At 37.7% G+C, this 17,349-nt stretch overlaps 1 protein-coding gene across 5 annotated transcripts in view; it reads right to left on the bottom strand.

Annotated features, from left to right (window-relative positions):
- col11a1 (collagen type XI alpha 1 chain) overlaps positions 1-17,349 on the bottom strand; it is a 314,486-nt gene that overhangs the window by 93,559 nt on the left and 203,578 nt on the right. For all 5 annotated transcript variants that reach the window (XM_008109137.3, XM_016993104.2, XM_016993102.2 and 2 more), the window contains 5 exons: positions 12,174-12,227; positions 7,923-7,976; positions 4,693-4,746; positions 1,318-1,425; positions 348-437 (listed from right to left, as the gene is read on the bottom strand). In XM_008109137.3, coding sequence (XP_008107344.1) covers positions 348-437; positions 1,318-1,425; positions 4,693-4,746; positions 7,923-7,976; positions 12,174-12,227 — 360 coding nt within the window. The remainder of the gene's footprint in view (positions 1-347; positions 438-1,317; positions 1,426-4,692; positions 4,747-7,922; positions 7,977-12,173; positions 12,228-17,349) is intronic.

The raw sequence follows: 17,349 nt of genomic DNA, 5'->3' as shown, positions 1-17,349 counted from the left end.
TAACGGCGCTCCATGCAGTCATGCCAACCACATGACCTTGGAGGTGTCTATGGACAATGCCGGCTCTTCAGCTTAGAAAGGGAGATGAGCACCAACCCCCAGAGTCAGACATAACTGGACTTAATGTCAGGGGAAAACCTTTACCTAACCTTTACCTGAAACAAATATTCAGTGACTGATTCAGTGGAACTACTGTAGTTAGATTTATGCTGAAAAGTATGAGGCTTCACACTTTCCTATACATGCGCAATCTTTTGGACTGATCTTTTTCCCCCTATAGTAAAGAGATGTATCAAGTTAGATGCTAGGATGAACATCGTTGCCTCAACAATAGCACATCACTGTACCTGAGCTCCAGGCAATCCTCTTTCTCCTGGGAAACCACGGAGTCCTGGGGGTCCATCTTTTCCAGAAATGCCTTGAGGACCAGGATCACCCTAAGATGACAAGCAAAGATCAGTTTCAAAACATATTCCAGAGAATTCATCTATGAACATTGAATCCTCCAAATTGAACACTGGATTACATGTCTTATCTAGGGATTCTACATCTTGTTCTTTGTGAAATTCTGCCAGATGGAAAGAGAAGGGAGAAAGTGATGTTTTGGAATTTACTTCTTTTAACACATGAGATGGGAATACATGCAAGTGCAACACCTTGTATGAGTAAGCTTCCTTTTGTTAACTTTATTTATCTTTTCTTTTGGTCACAAAAGTAGTTACCTGGGAGTTGTTACATCATTCATAATCAATGAGTTTTATATTACAATAGATCGACATTCTTAAGAACAGAAGCACAATATTTGAGCTTGTGCTATTATATATCCTAGATTAAATTATATCTTAATTGTATTACGACCGAATTATTAGCCGTTGTTATGATTGTGAACCAGATTGTCATTATAAAGGGGAATCAGGACATATTAGGTTCCATTTTTTTTCAGCAACTGATATTCAAAATTGTTTCATGCCCCATAACTCTACAAATTAAAATCTTCAGATTCACTCTGAATTATATTAGCAGTGACACTCCAATTGTAAGCAAGTGTTGCAGCTCTGAGTTATAGAAATAAGCATATACAAATGAAATATCAAATCCCACAGGGGTCCTTAATATCTGGGGCAAACTGTCCTTAAGACTATTTCAAAAGAAACATTCATGGAATCACTGAGTTAGAAGATCAGCTAGTCTCCTTCTCTCCGCAGCATCTGTAGTGCAGGATTCAGCAGCGGAATCCCTGGCAGGAAGCCAGATATGAAACCCATTCCGCTTGCATTATATTCAAAGGCAACATAGACTTTTACACATTCTTCATACCTTAGCACCTTCCTTCCCAGCAGCACCTGGAAGGCCTTGTTCCCCTGGTGGTCCTGGAGGGCCGGGATGACCTCTTTCACCAATTGGACCTGTCTCACCAGTGGGGCCCTAAACGCAAAACATAATATTAATTATTTTATGCCACAAAAATATTTGTCCTCTTTTGCAAAGAAACATATTTAACAAATTGTCTTGTCAAGCTTAAATTATCATCAAGTCTCTGAAGCATTATATAAATAGATCATGGGATGTAATGGTGTGCTGTTTTTCATATTTTAAAAGAAATATTCTGTTTTTTTTAATGTTTTTAGATTATTTTAATTTTAAATATGGTTTAAGATAATACATTTTCAGCAGTACAATTCTGTTTTCTCCTAGTACCATTCTGCTTTAATTGCCATGGCAGCATCCTATGGAATCCTGGGATATGCAGTTTAGGGGTACACCTTCAGAGAAGTAAGTGCTTCACTGCCAATTCAGGATTTCACAGAAGTAGATATGACACTTAAACCGGAATCATAAAGCTGTAATTATGATATGGAGAGACAAATGATCCCTACTTCTGGCCCACGGTCTCCTACATTTCTATATACAACATGATTAGCCTTTATACACAGACAGCCTAATTCACTGGAATGTGGCTAACAGTATGGAACTGTTGACTTTACAAAACAATAAGCTCTCTGCAGCAAGACCAAATTACTAAATGCAAGGAAATATTATGTCTGAAGTACTTTGGTAATATGGATGGGCAGCTGTAGTGTGGTTCCATTTCTCATACCACAGGATCTGACAAAATGTGCCTTGTTTAGTTTTATGTGCCCAGGGTCTAAATTAAGATACAAGGGATTTTCTAGCTTTACTTAGAAGCCATGCCCCATAGAGGCTTCTGGACAGGCACTGGAACTGGACAGGGGCTTTGAAAACTGGCTTCATGGCCCAATGAATGGTTTTCTTCTTTGGCAGGTGGTCCATCAGTGGCACTATTCCTACATTTGCAAAAGCCTGATTAACTATCCTTGCTTTGTTGTAGATGTGTTTTCAAATACCCTGGTGAGGCAATCCCGATTTAGTTCACCATTGACAGTGTTCCTTTCAGAATTTAAAAGACAAGCGCTGCTGGCTTCAAAGGATTCTAACTATTCTTCCTGTTTGTTAAAAACTGTTTCAAGAAAGATGCAAAGAAAATACAGCCTTTTGCCACAACAGTTTAATTACTGCGATGTGATGATAAATATCAAACAGCCACATCAGAAACATAATCACAGCATGATAATTATGTTCATCACAAAAATGTATGTCCAATCATCGTATACACACAGATATAAATGGTAAAATAGAATTTGTTGATTCTAATTCATAGATTCCAATTCATGGTAACAGTAGGTGTTATATTTTAAAATGCACATAGACTGAAAAAAAAAGTGATTCGGACTCCAATCAAGTTTTGGGAATAGAAAACAAAGGAGGATAACAGCTAAGATTTCATTAGTCTTTACAACAAAATCATAGCATGGACAGATATTAGATAAACAAAACCTGGTCAATAAGACAGGAAAACAAATATAATTCTGATCAGATTGCCATCTCAGTAAGGCTGGCTGCTGTTTCAGTGCACTGAAGTGCTGAAACAAACAAAAAAACTGATTCATAAACCTTTCATAGTTGAGCTGGAGCAAAGACAAGAAAAGAGGCTGACATGCTAAAGCATTTCTTAACATATTTGCTACAGCCATTTTATAGCCTTGTCATTGTGATTCCTGACAATGCTCTTAATTCAACATGAAACAAAGACTGCTCTCCATGAATCCTGCTGCCTAGCATCATCTCTCACACAGGCCCAGCTTGTTAAGATTGCCTTGGAACACTTTAAATTCCCCTCCAGTGATACTGGTGAGATTTCTATCGATTTATCGATTCCACTGATTTCATGTTCCACTAAAATCAGCTGAAATCTCCAATAAATGAATTTAAAGCTAAAATTCCATATCCACTTTCCTAGCAGTGGGGTTTACTTCTGAGTAGATATCCACTGGATGATACTTTAAATTTTGAAAATCAAGACAGTTTTAGAGGGCTAAATTATTGTTTCTAGTATTTTTATATGCAAAAGCTTGATATACTGGTACTCTGTACAAAAGAACAACTGTTATGTCTTTGTATTGGTTTGATATAGGCCCATCTGGATTTTGATGTAATGGAATCTTTGGATATATTCCCCTCCAATCTGCTAAAAGATGTTACAATCAAGGCTCTCTCTTGTTTCTTTACTGTCTATTGTTTGTTGGCAGAGAAAGCTTCAGTCTTAACTGATTTTCAATGACATCTCTAGCTCAATGCTATAAAAACATATTTATTTGTATAGATGATAATAGTTTACCATCACCACACTGCAACTGTGCCATATTCTGTTGTCTGTGAGTTCTGTGGTAGTGATATGAGGAATCCTATGAAATGTTTCACCTAACCTTCTATTTTTCCCCCAGAGTTTCCTTGGATGTTTATTCCATTTGGAAGCTTTCATATTTTGAACCACTTTAAAATTGGGGTTCAGACTACTCTGTTTCCGAGACTTGATACCCGGTATACATACTATTGGAAATACCTCCATAAAGAAGATTATTTTCATTGGCAGTATATCAATGACTGGCTATATATAGTGTAAAATTAAGCAATATTGAAAATCTAACAAACTGATCTAGATGTCTCCAATGGTGAAAGATGCCTGTTTGTCATAGCACATGCTTTTCCTCAACTAAATGTATTAATTTTACATACAGTAGAGTCTCACTTATCCAACATAAACGGGACGGCAGAACGTTGGATAAGCGAATATGTTGGATAATAAGGAGAGATTAAGGAGAAGCCTATTAAACACCAAATTAGGTTATGATTTTACAAATTAAGCACCAAAACATCATGTTATACAACACATTTGACAGAAAAAGTAGTTCAATATGCAGTAATGCTACATAGTAATTACTGTATTTACGAATTTAGCACCAAAATATCACAATGTATTGAAAACATTGACTCCAAAAATGTGTTGGATAATCCAGAACATTGGATAAGCGAATGTTGGATAAGTGAGACTCTACTGTATATTTGTTTCAGTGCATGGTCACTGGAAGCTAAGCATGGGTAGAATCGATCAGTTTGATTGCCCAAGTCAAAGTTTCATTGTGGAAGGGAATGGGTCTCTCTTGAATGAGTAATTTGCTCTGGAGATAGAGTGAATATGAGAGCGTTCTCAACATGACCTTCATGATCATAATTTAGGCCACATCTTGGGTCATCTTCAGATAGACATGACAGATAACATTAAATATTCTCTTCACATTTTGGAAATATAAAAGTAAGACAGAAATATTATACCTGAGGTCCAACAACTCCGCCTGGGCCTGGTGGCCCAGTTTTGCCTTGGAAACCCTAGAATAGGAAACAAAGAATGGTTACTAATGCTTCTGCATATTACAATGACATTTATATATCTATGGAAGAGATGGTAAGCAAGAAGTGAAGTGTCAGGGGAATTTGTCTTTTTGAAGAATAAAGTTTGCCATTTCTATTAGTACTCTGCACACTTAAATGTAAAATATTGAAGTGTCTTTTCAATCATCTGAGCTCAGTCACTTCAATTGTGAGGTTCAAAGGGGCAGTTAGTTTTCACAGATCACACTTTCTGAGAAACAGATTAGATGGCTTTGATTGCGTTGATGGTATTCCTCTAGTTCAACTCTAATATATTTTCTGCAGATATACACATAGACATATTCAAAAGCACACAGGCAAGTGTATGTATATACATACGCAGACACAGAGGGACAAGCAGATGATTAAAAGTATGCAAGGAATGCTGATTGAGAAAGAAATAGGTTTGGGAAGGTGAAGGCTCAAGAAGCCCTCCTTTGTGAAATGGAGGAGTAACTTGGGGGGGGGGGGAGAAATCTGTTATGTCTCAGATAGAAATGAATTGAATTTTCTCTAAGAAATGTCAGTGGTTTCACAAAAACACTTCCAGCTTCACTTGAAAGTCTTTTTCACTATTGCAACAGCCTCCAGACTTGTCTTCAAGCTTTGCTGCAAGGAAAAATCCAGTAGCAACTCTAAAATTTGAGTAATTTGATACAAATACTACGCGTCATATCACTAAAAGATAAGTGTGCTACTAAAGCAGTGTGGCAAAACATTCTTTAAAAGAAAGAGGTCAAGTACTGGGAACTGATGGATGGTTCTCTAAGGCATGTTTTTCTGAGAGCATGTGTAATGTCTAGCTCACTGTGGTCCAACCTGCAGCCCATGGGTCGCATGCAGCCCAGCAATTCATTTTGTTGGCCCTTCCCCTTCTTATTGAAATTTTTTTTTTGGGAAAAATCATTTACCCTTCTTACTGCTTTAAGTTTTAAAGAATTTGTTTTCTTTCTGGAATGTCTCTGGCCCTCACATTCCTAAACTAAAGTTTGATTGGCCCTCGGTTAACTAAAGGTTGGACCACACTGGTCTAGCTAATTCTTTTCCAGTGTGGAACTGCAAAAAAACCAACAACTATATAATCTACTATGGAGTTCTATGAACCAACTGCTCTTCATTAGTATAGCTGCTATGTTACATTCCAGGGTATACTGTAGCATTAATGCAGTTAGATGCCACTTTAACTCCCATGTCTAACACTATGGAATCCTGGGTTTTGTAGTTTGGTGAGGAACTTGCACATGTATATAGGTTGTTTATAATTCAAGTTTCCTTTATTCTTCAGATTTTTGTAGCTTCAGTGTAAGAAACAATACATATTTTTAAAAATTAAAATCAACTTTTAATCATTATCTGAAAAAACTGTAGTTCTAATATTATTCCAAATGAACAAATATATAATATATTTATATTACGTAAATAACAAAGTGATTCTTAATATATAAAAATATTTTTCCCCTCAACATTTCCATTTTCTCCCTGATACCTTCTCCTTGTCAGATTTTCCACATGGGATTCTTGTGTCTCATGGCTTCAAAGAAACTTTTATCTCTTTCCAAACACAATGACTACTAAAAGTTCACAAAAAGTCTGGAAAATTGCTCAAGAATGGAAGGTGAAATGGCCAGCAGTTGAATTCTGGAGGGTAGACGGAGACATGTGCATTCATCTCCAGAGTTTGAGGTTTCCCATCCCTGTTTTTGGGATAGAACCAGGCATTTGGAATTAAAAAAGTGTCTTATACATTTCTATCACAGTGAGAAAATTGCAAAGTGAAATATAAGGATGATTATGTTTGATTATTTTTCCTTACACATGAGAATAGGAAAAAAATCTTATTTCACCCACTTGGTGAGATCTTTTGGGTGAACACATTTTAATTTTTTTAAAATTAAAAACCAAAAATGTTTGTGCGGAAACAAATATATTTGTGTGAACACATTGTAAAAAATAAGTTGTCCAAGTGAAATTTTCACAAAAAGTTCCCATATATGAGAAACACCTGAAAAAGTACACAACACTCCAGCTTTTATAACAGCAGAAGAGCTTTGGGATTAAAATGGCAGATGAAGGGAAGATTAACACCTTCTGCTTAGCTGCTCATTTCTTCATTGGAAATCGCAGCCTCCTGTTTGACAGCTGCTCGGCTATGCCTGCTTCCAGACATCTAATTCTGTTCCAGAGTTAGCAAATGTAGACATGTGAGTAATCTGCATTACTTTTGGTAGACAAGACAGTTAGTGGAAGCAAAACTAAAAGGGTAGCTCATGTAATTCCAAAGGTCACATTAGAGTACATGTGGTTAATAAAGTTTTTTAAAACTTTATTAAGTTAACTTTATCTAAACATAGAATCAAGTCTGTGTATGTGTTTAGTCTGGTTTTCCATTGCATGAAACATTGACAATACCAGTGCAATCAGCTTAAAAACATTTATAAAATATAAACTAAATCATCATCTGTCATTTTTATATGCTGTCATAATGCAATCAAGTACAAATGACTGACACACATATAAAGTTTAGCTTTCCCCACATATTGTAAATTCATATTTAGTTTAATGTTATGAACAAATACCAACAATTAAAATGGCTGTTTGACAGAGGCTCAGAATTCAGGTTATTCCACCAGGTCATTACAACCTTAGGGAAAGCTGTGTTAAGTAGCTTTCCCCAAATAAATCTGATCAGCCCCTGTTACATGTTAAACCATCATGGGGCTGGTCAAAGGTCACACTGACCTAAGTGTTTTGACCGATGTGCCAGAGGATATAATGCTCAGGGGAAAAAAAACCCTTGGTTACCTGAATGGTGGTGCCTTTTTATAAAGAGGGCAATGAAACCTCATTGCACAAGTTATTCTTCCAGGACATAACAGCTCTCAGTATAAATACACATGGCCACTGACTGCCCAAGCATAGTAGGATACCATACTGGGACAGATGTCATATACTGCTCTAATGTTTTGGCTATGTTGGAAAGCCTCCACAACAGCTGGTTGATACAGTGTCAGTACAGCAGGGCTTTTTGATGCCAGTGTTTTATTCATCTCAGTCTAAATGAACAGCAGTTCTCAAAAACAAATCTCAGTGTAGCAGAAGGATTTTGTGAAAAACAATAGGAAGCACACACTTACAGTTTCGCCCCGCTGCCCTGGGTGTCCTGGCAAGCCATCCTTTCCAGGTGGTCCCTGCAGTGGGAAACAGGAACAATGAAATGCTGGTTTAGGGGGAAAAAACAGGTACTACCAAGCCAACCATCAACCTGACATCTCCAGGGCTTCCAGGTGGTTTTCAGGTATATTACTCTAATACAAACTTAGTGGCAGTCCTTTATTAAGCTGATTGCTTGCTCTTGGACAGCAATGTTCATGTTACCAACAGGAGTTAAGAATGGGAAATATTTCTCCTCTGTCTTTGGATGGCAATTGTGTTGTCACAGCTTGAACTGGAAGTCAGAGAGCCAAGGGGATTTTTTTAAGGAGGCAGCTGGGAAGAAAGTTGCTACTTTCCAAGTTGCTACTTTCCAAGTTGCTACTTTCAAAATGTAATCTAAAACTGGTTCACTGGTTTGTAATTTTTTTGCTGCTCCCACGCTTCTACCTTTGAGGAAAGAATGGTAGCTAGCTACACATTAAGACCCAGTTTTCTGAAAGATGTTGCATAACAGTCTGAAATTTGATGGGGAAAAGAGAAGATGGGAATTCTGGGATTGATGGTTGACTTGCACAAATCCCAATAAAAACTACATCTCAGGGGAGGGAAAATTCCAAAGGTATCCGGCAGCAACAAGCTCACAGAATGTTTTTCCATTCTGCTCTGATCTTAGTGGGGCAGGCACCCTGGAAATGGGGTTCCAATGCAGTGTGGATTGGCTGAGCTGTCAGAAATTTGCCACAGGTTGTAGCAGATTAATGCATTTGAAATTCTCCCTCCCCTGGCACTTGTTTTTTACAGGCACAACCCAGAGTCCTCTCCTTTTCCCCATCAAGCTTCCGATAGTAGCAGAGGGAGAGCTCCCTGAAAAAAAATAGCTGGGGCTGGATGTGTAACTAGACCTGTCTCTCCCATCCCCATTCACTATATCAATATCACTATCTATCTATCTATCTATCTGTGTGTGTGTGTGTGTGTGTGTGTGTGTGTGTGCATATGCAAAACAATAAAAAAGACAACCTGAAAAAAAATCGTTCTGCTCCAAGCATTTGGGAAAAGGAGATTCAACTTGCATCACCTTTTTGTTTTTTTAGCAATCTGGGGGAGAAGATTCAGAGCAGAGAAAACTGATGGGATGACAGCATTTGACCCACTTCATTCTAGCCATTTTTCTACCCCCCCTCCATTTCCTTCAATCATCACATGTGTTTGCAAGCGTAATTACGTGCTTTCAATGGTTCACATTATTACAGTAGGACCTACGAAGAATGAAACTGGGAAATTCTACCAGAAATCCTATCAACCAAGGATAATAAAAGCAAGAATGATAGATCAATATGACTTCAGGCAGGTAGTTTCCTTCTGTTTGCTGGTACAAACCCATGTTATAAGTAACACTAAAAAAAGGGTTCTTGCTTCCCATGAGTTGCATTTAAGAGAAAGCAACAATACAACCCATTGAATAGGACAGATCAATTCCAAAAAGGCAAATGGCTCTCTAAAAGTTTTGACTGCCTAGAACATCACTCTGAACCACCAAATGCTTCCATTTCATTTATGAATACAATATATTAAACTCACTAACCCACCCATTGTCCACAGCACACTAATTCTGGTGACTTCCTGCAAATAGGAGATCATGTAACTTTCTTATTAACTTCAACCTTTTTTCTTGCCAAGATTGACACAAGAGAGATGGAGAGAGACCTCTAGTGGCATCTGATCACTCCTACAAAAGAAGTGTTTCTGCAAACGTTTGCGTAGCAAGCTAGTTCTGTCTGCATGGCAGGTAGTCTGGAGTAACCTTGTATATCCTTATAAATGGACTACTTCAGGGCAGGAATGGGAAACACATTGTATTCCACATGTGGGTCAAATGAAATTTCAATCAGCCCTCTCCAGCATAAACAATAGTGAAGAGTGCTAGAAACTTTAGTCCACTGACATGAGGAGTATTGTACTTTGCCTATTCTCTTTTAGAGCATGCAAGGAAAAAATAAGAAATGTCTATGTGTACATGATGAATACCATATATTTCTTTGTATAGGCTACAGTACACAGAATGATGAAAGGGGATTTGACCTATGGGAGCAGCTATGAATTTAGCAATGGGAAATTCATACAGCGAATCAGCAGCAGTTACAGAGCACGACTCCTGTGAAAGCACAACACTCTGTATTCTATGCAGCTTGTACTGTTTGGATTTTTATCTCTGCCATTTCTGTTGCTTGTTTTCTAGCCATTTCCAATTGTTGCGATCCAATTTCCCAGAAAACTCATTTCATTACATTACAGAACCAGCCCAGTTTTAGCTACTTACTTCCTAACCGGTGAACTGCCCAAGGCTAATTTTGTGAGGTTTGAATTCATTTCTCAATTCACTATAAGAGACACAAAGCACGTACTGGGTTGGCCCTGGGCTGCCACTCCACAATTTTAGCTAGTTTCATACTCTAGATATATCAGTCCAATTTGCTGACTATTCAACTCCCCTGAGCGAATTGTGGGAGAACTGAATTGATCAGACACATTAAAACAGAGCAACTAATCAACTGGGAGAAGGAAATTGCCCTATGTTTCTCAGGGATGATACTATTTGTCCATTTTTTTCAGCACTCAGATTAGTTAATCAGGGAAAAAACACAAAGTCCATAAAAAGTGACTTGGCAGCTTGACAGGGCTGGTGTTGCACCGAGTAAAAGGCTATCTGAGGTCATTATGATTTCTCTGTGGACACATATTCACATTCTATGTCGGAATAAGGGATGGCAATAAAGGAAGTCAGCACAGTGCAATGGTTTAAGTGTTGGGCTAGGATTCTATGAAACTAAGGTTTGAATCCCCGCTAAACCATGCAAACATAGCAGGCAGCCTTGAGTAAGTCACAAACTCTCAGTCTCAAAGGGTGGCAATGGCAGAATCCTGAATGAAAACTGCCATGAAAATCCCATTACAGGGTCACCATAAACTGGAGTTAACAAGCTAAACCACAATGATAAAGATGACAAGAAGCCATGGCAACCAATAAGAGCAAATGGCTCCCTCATCCAAGAGGTGCTGAATCCACTCCGATTTTGAGGCCAAATGTTGAAGCAGTTACCCAAGATGCCAAAACTATTTTAAGGTTAGCACCTTCCTTTAAGGTTTGGACTATCTATGGCAAATTCAGAGTACAGCTGACATGGAAGTCACGAGCTGCCCTAGATACCAATAGAGAGAACTGCCCCCTTGTAAAGAACACTTTATATAATGAATGCCTCTGACAACAACTGTTGTGAGACAAATGGTGGCTCCTATTTAGGTCGAACACACTCCTTTGGAGGTTGGTTAACTCCTATTTAGGGCGAACACACTCATGTGGAGTTTGGTTAACTATTTATTTCACTCAATAGTCAGGAGCACTCTAATTCAGGTTAGAAACATTGGGTAAGCTAATTACAGTAAAACCAATGGGAGCTAATTCTGAAATGAAAAATACAAAGCTAGATGAGAATTTACACATATAGGCAACTTGGAGAAGAGAATTAGATAAAGAATCTACTCCGCTTCTTTCTGCCAGTCTCCCCAAACTTTTTAGGAGACGAAAGGAACGTGTATTAGAACCTAATGGTAAACCTTCGGATAATTTGAAGTACATCATCAAGGATCTTTTACTTTTTCTGAATTAGACTAATGAATTAAAGAAAACCTGGGGAGAAAGCTGAAGTGGGCTGAGTTCAGTTCTCGCAGGATGAGAATAAACTCAGAGGCACAGTGTTTCTTAAACAAGCATGGGGTAATCATTTGTATGTTGGATTAGAATTTGAGGAACTGGGGTCAAATCCTTTCTCGGACGGAAATCCACTGGATGATTTTGGGCAAGCTGTACTACGCAAGTCCAAGAAGAAAGAAATGGCAAACCATTTCTCAATAAATCTTTCTAGGAAAACCCTATAATACGGTTACTTGAAGGTACACAACAAGTACTTTTCCTTAATAGTAAGTTGATATATACCTACAGATACTCTATTTCTACTTGGTTCCTTGTGGTTCTGGGAGAACATGGGATTCTAATAAAAAGAAAACCCCACAAGCATGAATCTTCCCACCCTGTTTGCAAACCTCAGTATAAATCACTTCACAGTGAGAAACCTTAATTAGTTGTCACTCATCTAATGGCATGCTATTTCTGTGCATTCGATATTTCAAATTTGAAAAATGATGTTTATATTTACTTTGAAATAAATACTTACAGGAGGTCCCTTTGGTCCAGGGAACCCAACAGGCCCCTGTGGTCCTTGTGGTCCCTAATAGGAAAGAAATGAGAAAAACACAGATTTTTTTTCTTAGTATCACTACCACCCATAGTAATATTGAGAACAGTTTAAATATTTTAGGGGAAGCCCTGTGATGTAGAAAATGAAACAAATGCTCCTATACCTATAGCATCAACATTGCTGCAAATAAACAGGGATGTAATTCTTCCCTAAGGGTGGATCAATACTGTAGAATTAATGCAGTTTGACACCACTTTCTCTGCCAGCACTCAATTTATATATGAAAAAATCTTCTGCATAGAAAAAGTTTGTTTCCTTATACTCAATAAGCCCCAATCACGGATTTTTCTGGCACGGAAAAATATTTCTGTTTAGAATAATTATTTTCTATGCAGAAAATGCTGTTCCCTGTGGAAAACAACAATGTGCAGATTTTTTGTGAAACCAGTTCAAAGCTGTGAAGATTACCCAGGAATTCTTCATGACAGGATTTCTTTGCAATAACAAACTATTACTATTTTAATTTTGTTTTACATTTTTGAATGTTTTCAAATACTGCTTCCCTCTCTACTGATAAGTAGAGATTGCATTGTACAAAATATTTCAACAATAATGTTCCAGTGCACACATGTATTCATAGGCAAAGCAAACAAACACATTTACCAATGACATTACACATACAGTAGAGTCTCACTTATCCAACACTCGCTTATCCAACGTTCTGGATTATCCAACGCATTTTTGTAGTCAATGTTTTCAATACATCGTGATATTTTGGTGCTAAACTCGTAAATACAGTAATTACTATGTAGCATTACTGTGTATTGAACTACTTTTTCTGTCAAATTTGTTGTATAACATGATGTTTTGGTGCTTAATTTGTAAAATCATAACCTAATTAGATGTTCAATAGGCTTCTCCTTAAAATCTCTCATTATCCAACATATTCGCTTATCCAACGTTCTGCCGGCCCGTTTATGTTGGATAAGTGAGACTCTACTGTACTTATCTTTACTATAGGATATTTAGACATTCCAGTAATATTTTGGTTCTTTAAAATGGAAACGAGCATCCTATATAATATATATAGTAAAACAATAATAATGTCTAATGAAAATACACCAGTTCTCACTGATTTCTCTGACACGTGCTTTCAAGTAGGAGAAAAATAAGACTCCTGTAGCTGCTAAATCTATATCTACAATTTAACTTACTTGTGCCAGGGAGGAAATGGTTTCCCCAGGAATTTGGTACGTTGTCCAAGCTATTCTATGATATGCTTCCCCCAGAACTTTACTATAGAGTTGTATTGTAGGACCTAGCAAATTCTTGAGCTCATTAATTCAACTTTATGGTATGCTAGGGACAAAAGAAAGCCATTTTAATGGCAGTTGATCATATCCATGGTTTCAGGCAACCACAGTCTGGCCGGGAATGCATCCCCTGTAGATATGGTGGTCATATGATTGTAACCTCAAACATTTTGACACTTCTGTATCTGTTTTTTATTGTGTTTATTCATAACATCTAGAGATGAAGGGGAATAAGGAACATGTATCCCAGCATCTCCCCCACAAGAGATTTAATTGCCACTACAGAACCTGGAGTAATTCTTGCTGCTGTGGCAGAGAATGGCTTGCCTCAGGAGTTCTTTTAAATTCTCTCATGTAGGTTGGATATGAGTGAAACATACCGAGAGAACAAATTGCACCTGTCTCTGGCAACTGAAGAAATGTATGAGGCATGTGCAAGAATTCTGCATGCAAGAGTAAACAAAAACAATTGGGCAAAATGCAAGCTGGGCTCCTGTTAAAAAGTGATTATCATTTATATACAGTTCCTGTTGAGCCAGGTGGCTGCTCAGCAGAGGTTTTATAGTGCGATCTACCATTCCTATACTCAACTGACAGCATTACAGCTCAAAACAAATTAAAGTGCTGAAAACTGCTTACAAAGCAAGAAAAAAAAATGCTTGCCTTGATTTAAAATCACCTTTAGAGGAGGGGGAGTCTTATATTTTAACGGTTCATTGACTGCTCAAATTATATGAAAATATTCACCTCCTATATTGAAATAAGGCTAGTAAATATCACTTATAATGATGATTTGTTGTTATTCATATATTTCTGCTCCCTGTGTTTGATCGTCCAAGCCTGACAAGTTTTAATGTTATTAAAGTAATAAAAAAGTAAACCATATCCATCATAAAGTAACTATATTTCACCCATTACTCAGCCCTGAATTGGGTTTGCTTCAAAGAACACATGACCACTTAAGTATTATTTTAGGGTCTTATGTATAGACTCAAAAATAGCTATACAGGTGCGGGAGTAGGGTGGAAATATTTGAAAATATTCAATAAAATCTTAGAAAAACTGTTATCTCAAGTGTTGGGAAATCTTGACAAGGCGAGTTCTAGATGGGCATCTCTGAAAGCATTATATTTTTTGCACAGGAAATGATACCGTATTTCTACCCATGGAATCTATTTTCTTTAAAAAAGAAAAAGGATATTCTATGCAGAAAATAACATGATTTAAAAACAGCAGTATTTCATGATTTTCTAACAGCAAGGAGAATAACAGGGAAATGAGAACAAAAATTTATGAAGATCTGTATCTCTTGTGTGAAACAGAATCCCAGAAGACAGCTGATAGTCATGTTTGGAGAAGCTATCTATCTAAGCATGCACATTGTAATTGCTGGATTTTTATTTATATTGCTTTATATAAACTGCTTTATGAGCTTCATCTAAAAATTGGTATAAAGATGCTGATAACAAACAGAAAAGGCACTGTTGGATAGCAAATATGTCTGTAAAATACACATATATTATAGTAAACACTGCTAAATTCGCACTTTCTATTTTAAGTGTACATATTCCTTTCAATTATGTGTATCTTCAATGAAAACTGAGCAATTCCAACAAACCTCTCCTCAGTACAGGGATGTCTTTAATTTTTTTCCCAAAGTGAGGAGAAAGTCTCTCCTCCTCACTCACCTTTTTCTAGCCCTCCACCACAGACATGTAACAGTCAGCAATAGAGAACAGGTGCAATGAAGTAAGCAGTTCAGCAAGGAGGACTATGCCATTAGCTGTCATGTCGGTGATGGAGGAATCCCACTCAGGTGTCCCTTTGTCTTTTCTCACTAGCAGAGTCATGTAATCAGAAGAAGGGGAGAGAGGCATGCAAATGGGGAAGATGGCCCATGCATATATTCTTCACTCTTACTTGCATGGCCACTGGCTAATGGGAGAGGTCAAGGAACATCTGCTATGCAAGAATCACCCTTGAACAGCTTTCATAGCTAGTGTCCAGTGGTGAAGGCACACTTTGAGGGTTCCAAGACCATAGAAGATGACACTATATTTTTCTGCCAGTGTTAGTCTTCATCACTCACCTGTCCCAGCCTTCCTGCTGGTCATATTGAAGGGTCATAAAACAGGTCAGTCTGGGCTGTGGGGCAAGTACAATCCTTCAATCTATTTGAGAATTTGGGGTAGTGGAAATGAGAAAGGGCTTTCAACAGAACTCTGCTTGTTTCCTCACATTCAAGAAGCCAGTTCTGCATCCTGCCAGCACAGGTTTTGAATGTGATTTCTGTGTTTAATGTACACATAAAACATCCTAGTAGATCAGTGACCATTTTTGTCTGGCATATCACCTTTCCCCCCTTTTATTTTGTCAACAGAGATCACAAATCATAGGTTCTAAGCAGGGTACATAAAACCGATGCTTCTGAACTACATTGAAAAAGAAGAGCATAACCTTATTAACCAGATACTGTGTTTTCAATGGATTTCTCTAATGGATTTTCTATGTAAATTAAAGGCTTTCCAATCCAAAGTGTTAGCTTTTCTTTTATGAAATGATCTTTTTAGCAGGACTGCAGTGTTTACCTTTGCATATCAATGCACAGCCTGTGTATGTTTCATTATAGGGTTCTGGAGATGTTTGTGGAAAAGCTTATACCGCTTTGCTAGCACTAAGATAGGATGAGGTAAATGGAATGCACAACAGAGAAAAAAAATCTCCTGTGACTGGTTCTTAGTCAATTTATGTAAATCAAAGGTTGGGCACTATACAGTATTCAGTTTGGAGGTCAGAATCTTCCCTTGGGATTTTTCTGAGGTTGCTTAGACCATCCAAAATGCAGGATGGAGAACTGAAAGTGCCTAGAAGTTGATAAGCTTTCAGAACAAAACTGTAATTTGGGAAGTCTCTTTCTGGGAGCTAAAACAGCACTAACAAAGGGGCTCCTAAATATGACAATGACTTTAAAGTCAAAAGGATGAACCAATACAGTAAAATAGAGGAGGAAGTTACACTTTTGAACTACCATTTCCCAATTTCCTAACAGTGTCAATGATGGATAGGGAGAATTTGACAGCGCTGTATGACTCAGTTTTAGGCTATCTGGCAGACAGTACAAACCTGCCTGGGTCTTGAGATATTCAGGAGGGACTCTTCTTTATTTCCATCACCATCACAAGCATAGTCACATAATATAAGAGATTGCTTTCTTGGAGGCTGCCCCTAGAATCTGGACTTCACAGATTAGAATGTCCCCTACCTGATGATGTTCTGTTGATAGACAAAAACCTTTTTATTCCAACAGGCTTTTAAAATAAAAAAAAGTTTTTAAATAATAGGCTGAGGGAGCAGTGTTATTTTAGATTGATCTGGTTGAATTGTTTTTAATCTTTTAATAATGCTCATTTTCATTGTTTTGAGTTTTTAAAATCATGTCAGAAGCGATTTGAGAACACACTTTAAGTCGCTTCTGGTGTAAGAGATGTCTACAGAGAGGTTGCCCAGGGGATGCCCGGATGTATCACCATCCTGCTGGTAGGCTTCTCTCATGTCCCCACAAGTGAGAGCTGACAGGTGGGAGCTCACCCTGTCATGTGGATTTGAATCAGCAACCTTCAGGTCAGCAACCCAACCTTTAGATCAGCAATCCAGTCGGCACAAGGGTTTAACCCATTGCGCCACCGCAGCTCCTGTTTTGAGTTATTATAGTATAATCAATAATTCAATCCCATTTCATTGTTAATATTTTGCAAGTTTTAGCTGTGTTGTGTTTTAAAATTGTAATCCATGTCGACTCCCAATTTTGATCGAATTGTGAGATATAAATACATCATCAC

The sequence above is a fragment of the Anolis carolinensis genome, chromosome 4, assembly GCF_035594765.1.
Source record: "Anolis carolinensis isolate JA03-04 chromosome 4, rAnoCar3.1.pri, whole genome shotgun sequence".
In the NCBI taxonomy this organism is placed as follows: Eukaryota; Metazoa; Chordata; class Lepidosauria; order Squamata; family Dactyloidae; genus Anolis; species Anolis carolinensis.
This window is presented reverse-complemented; position numbering and strand designations above follow the sequence as displayed.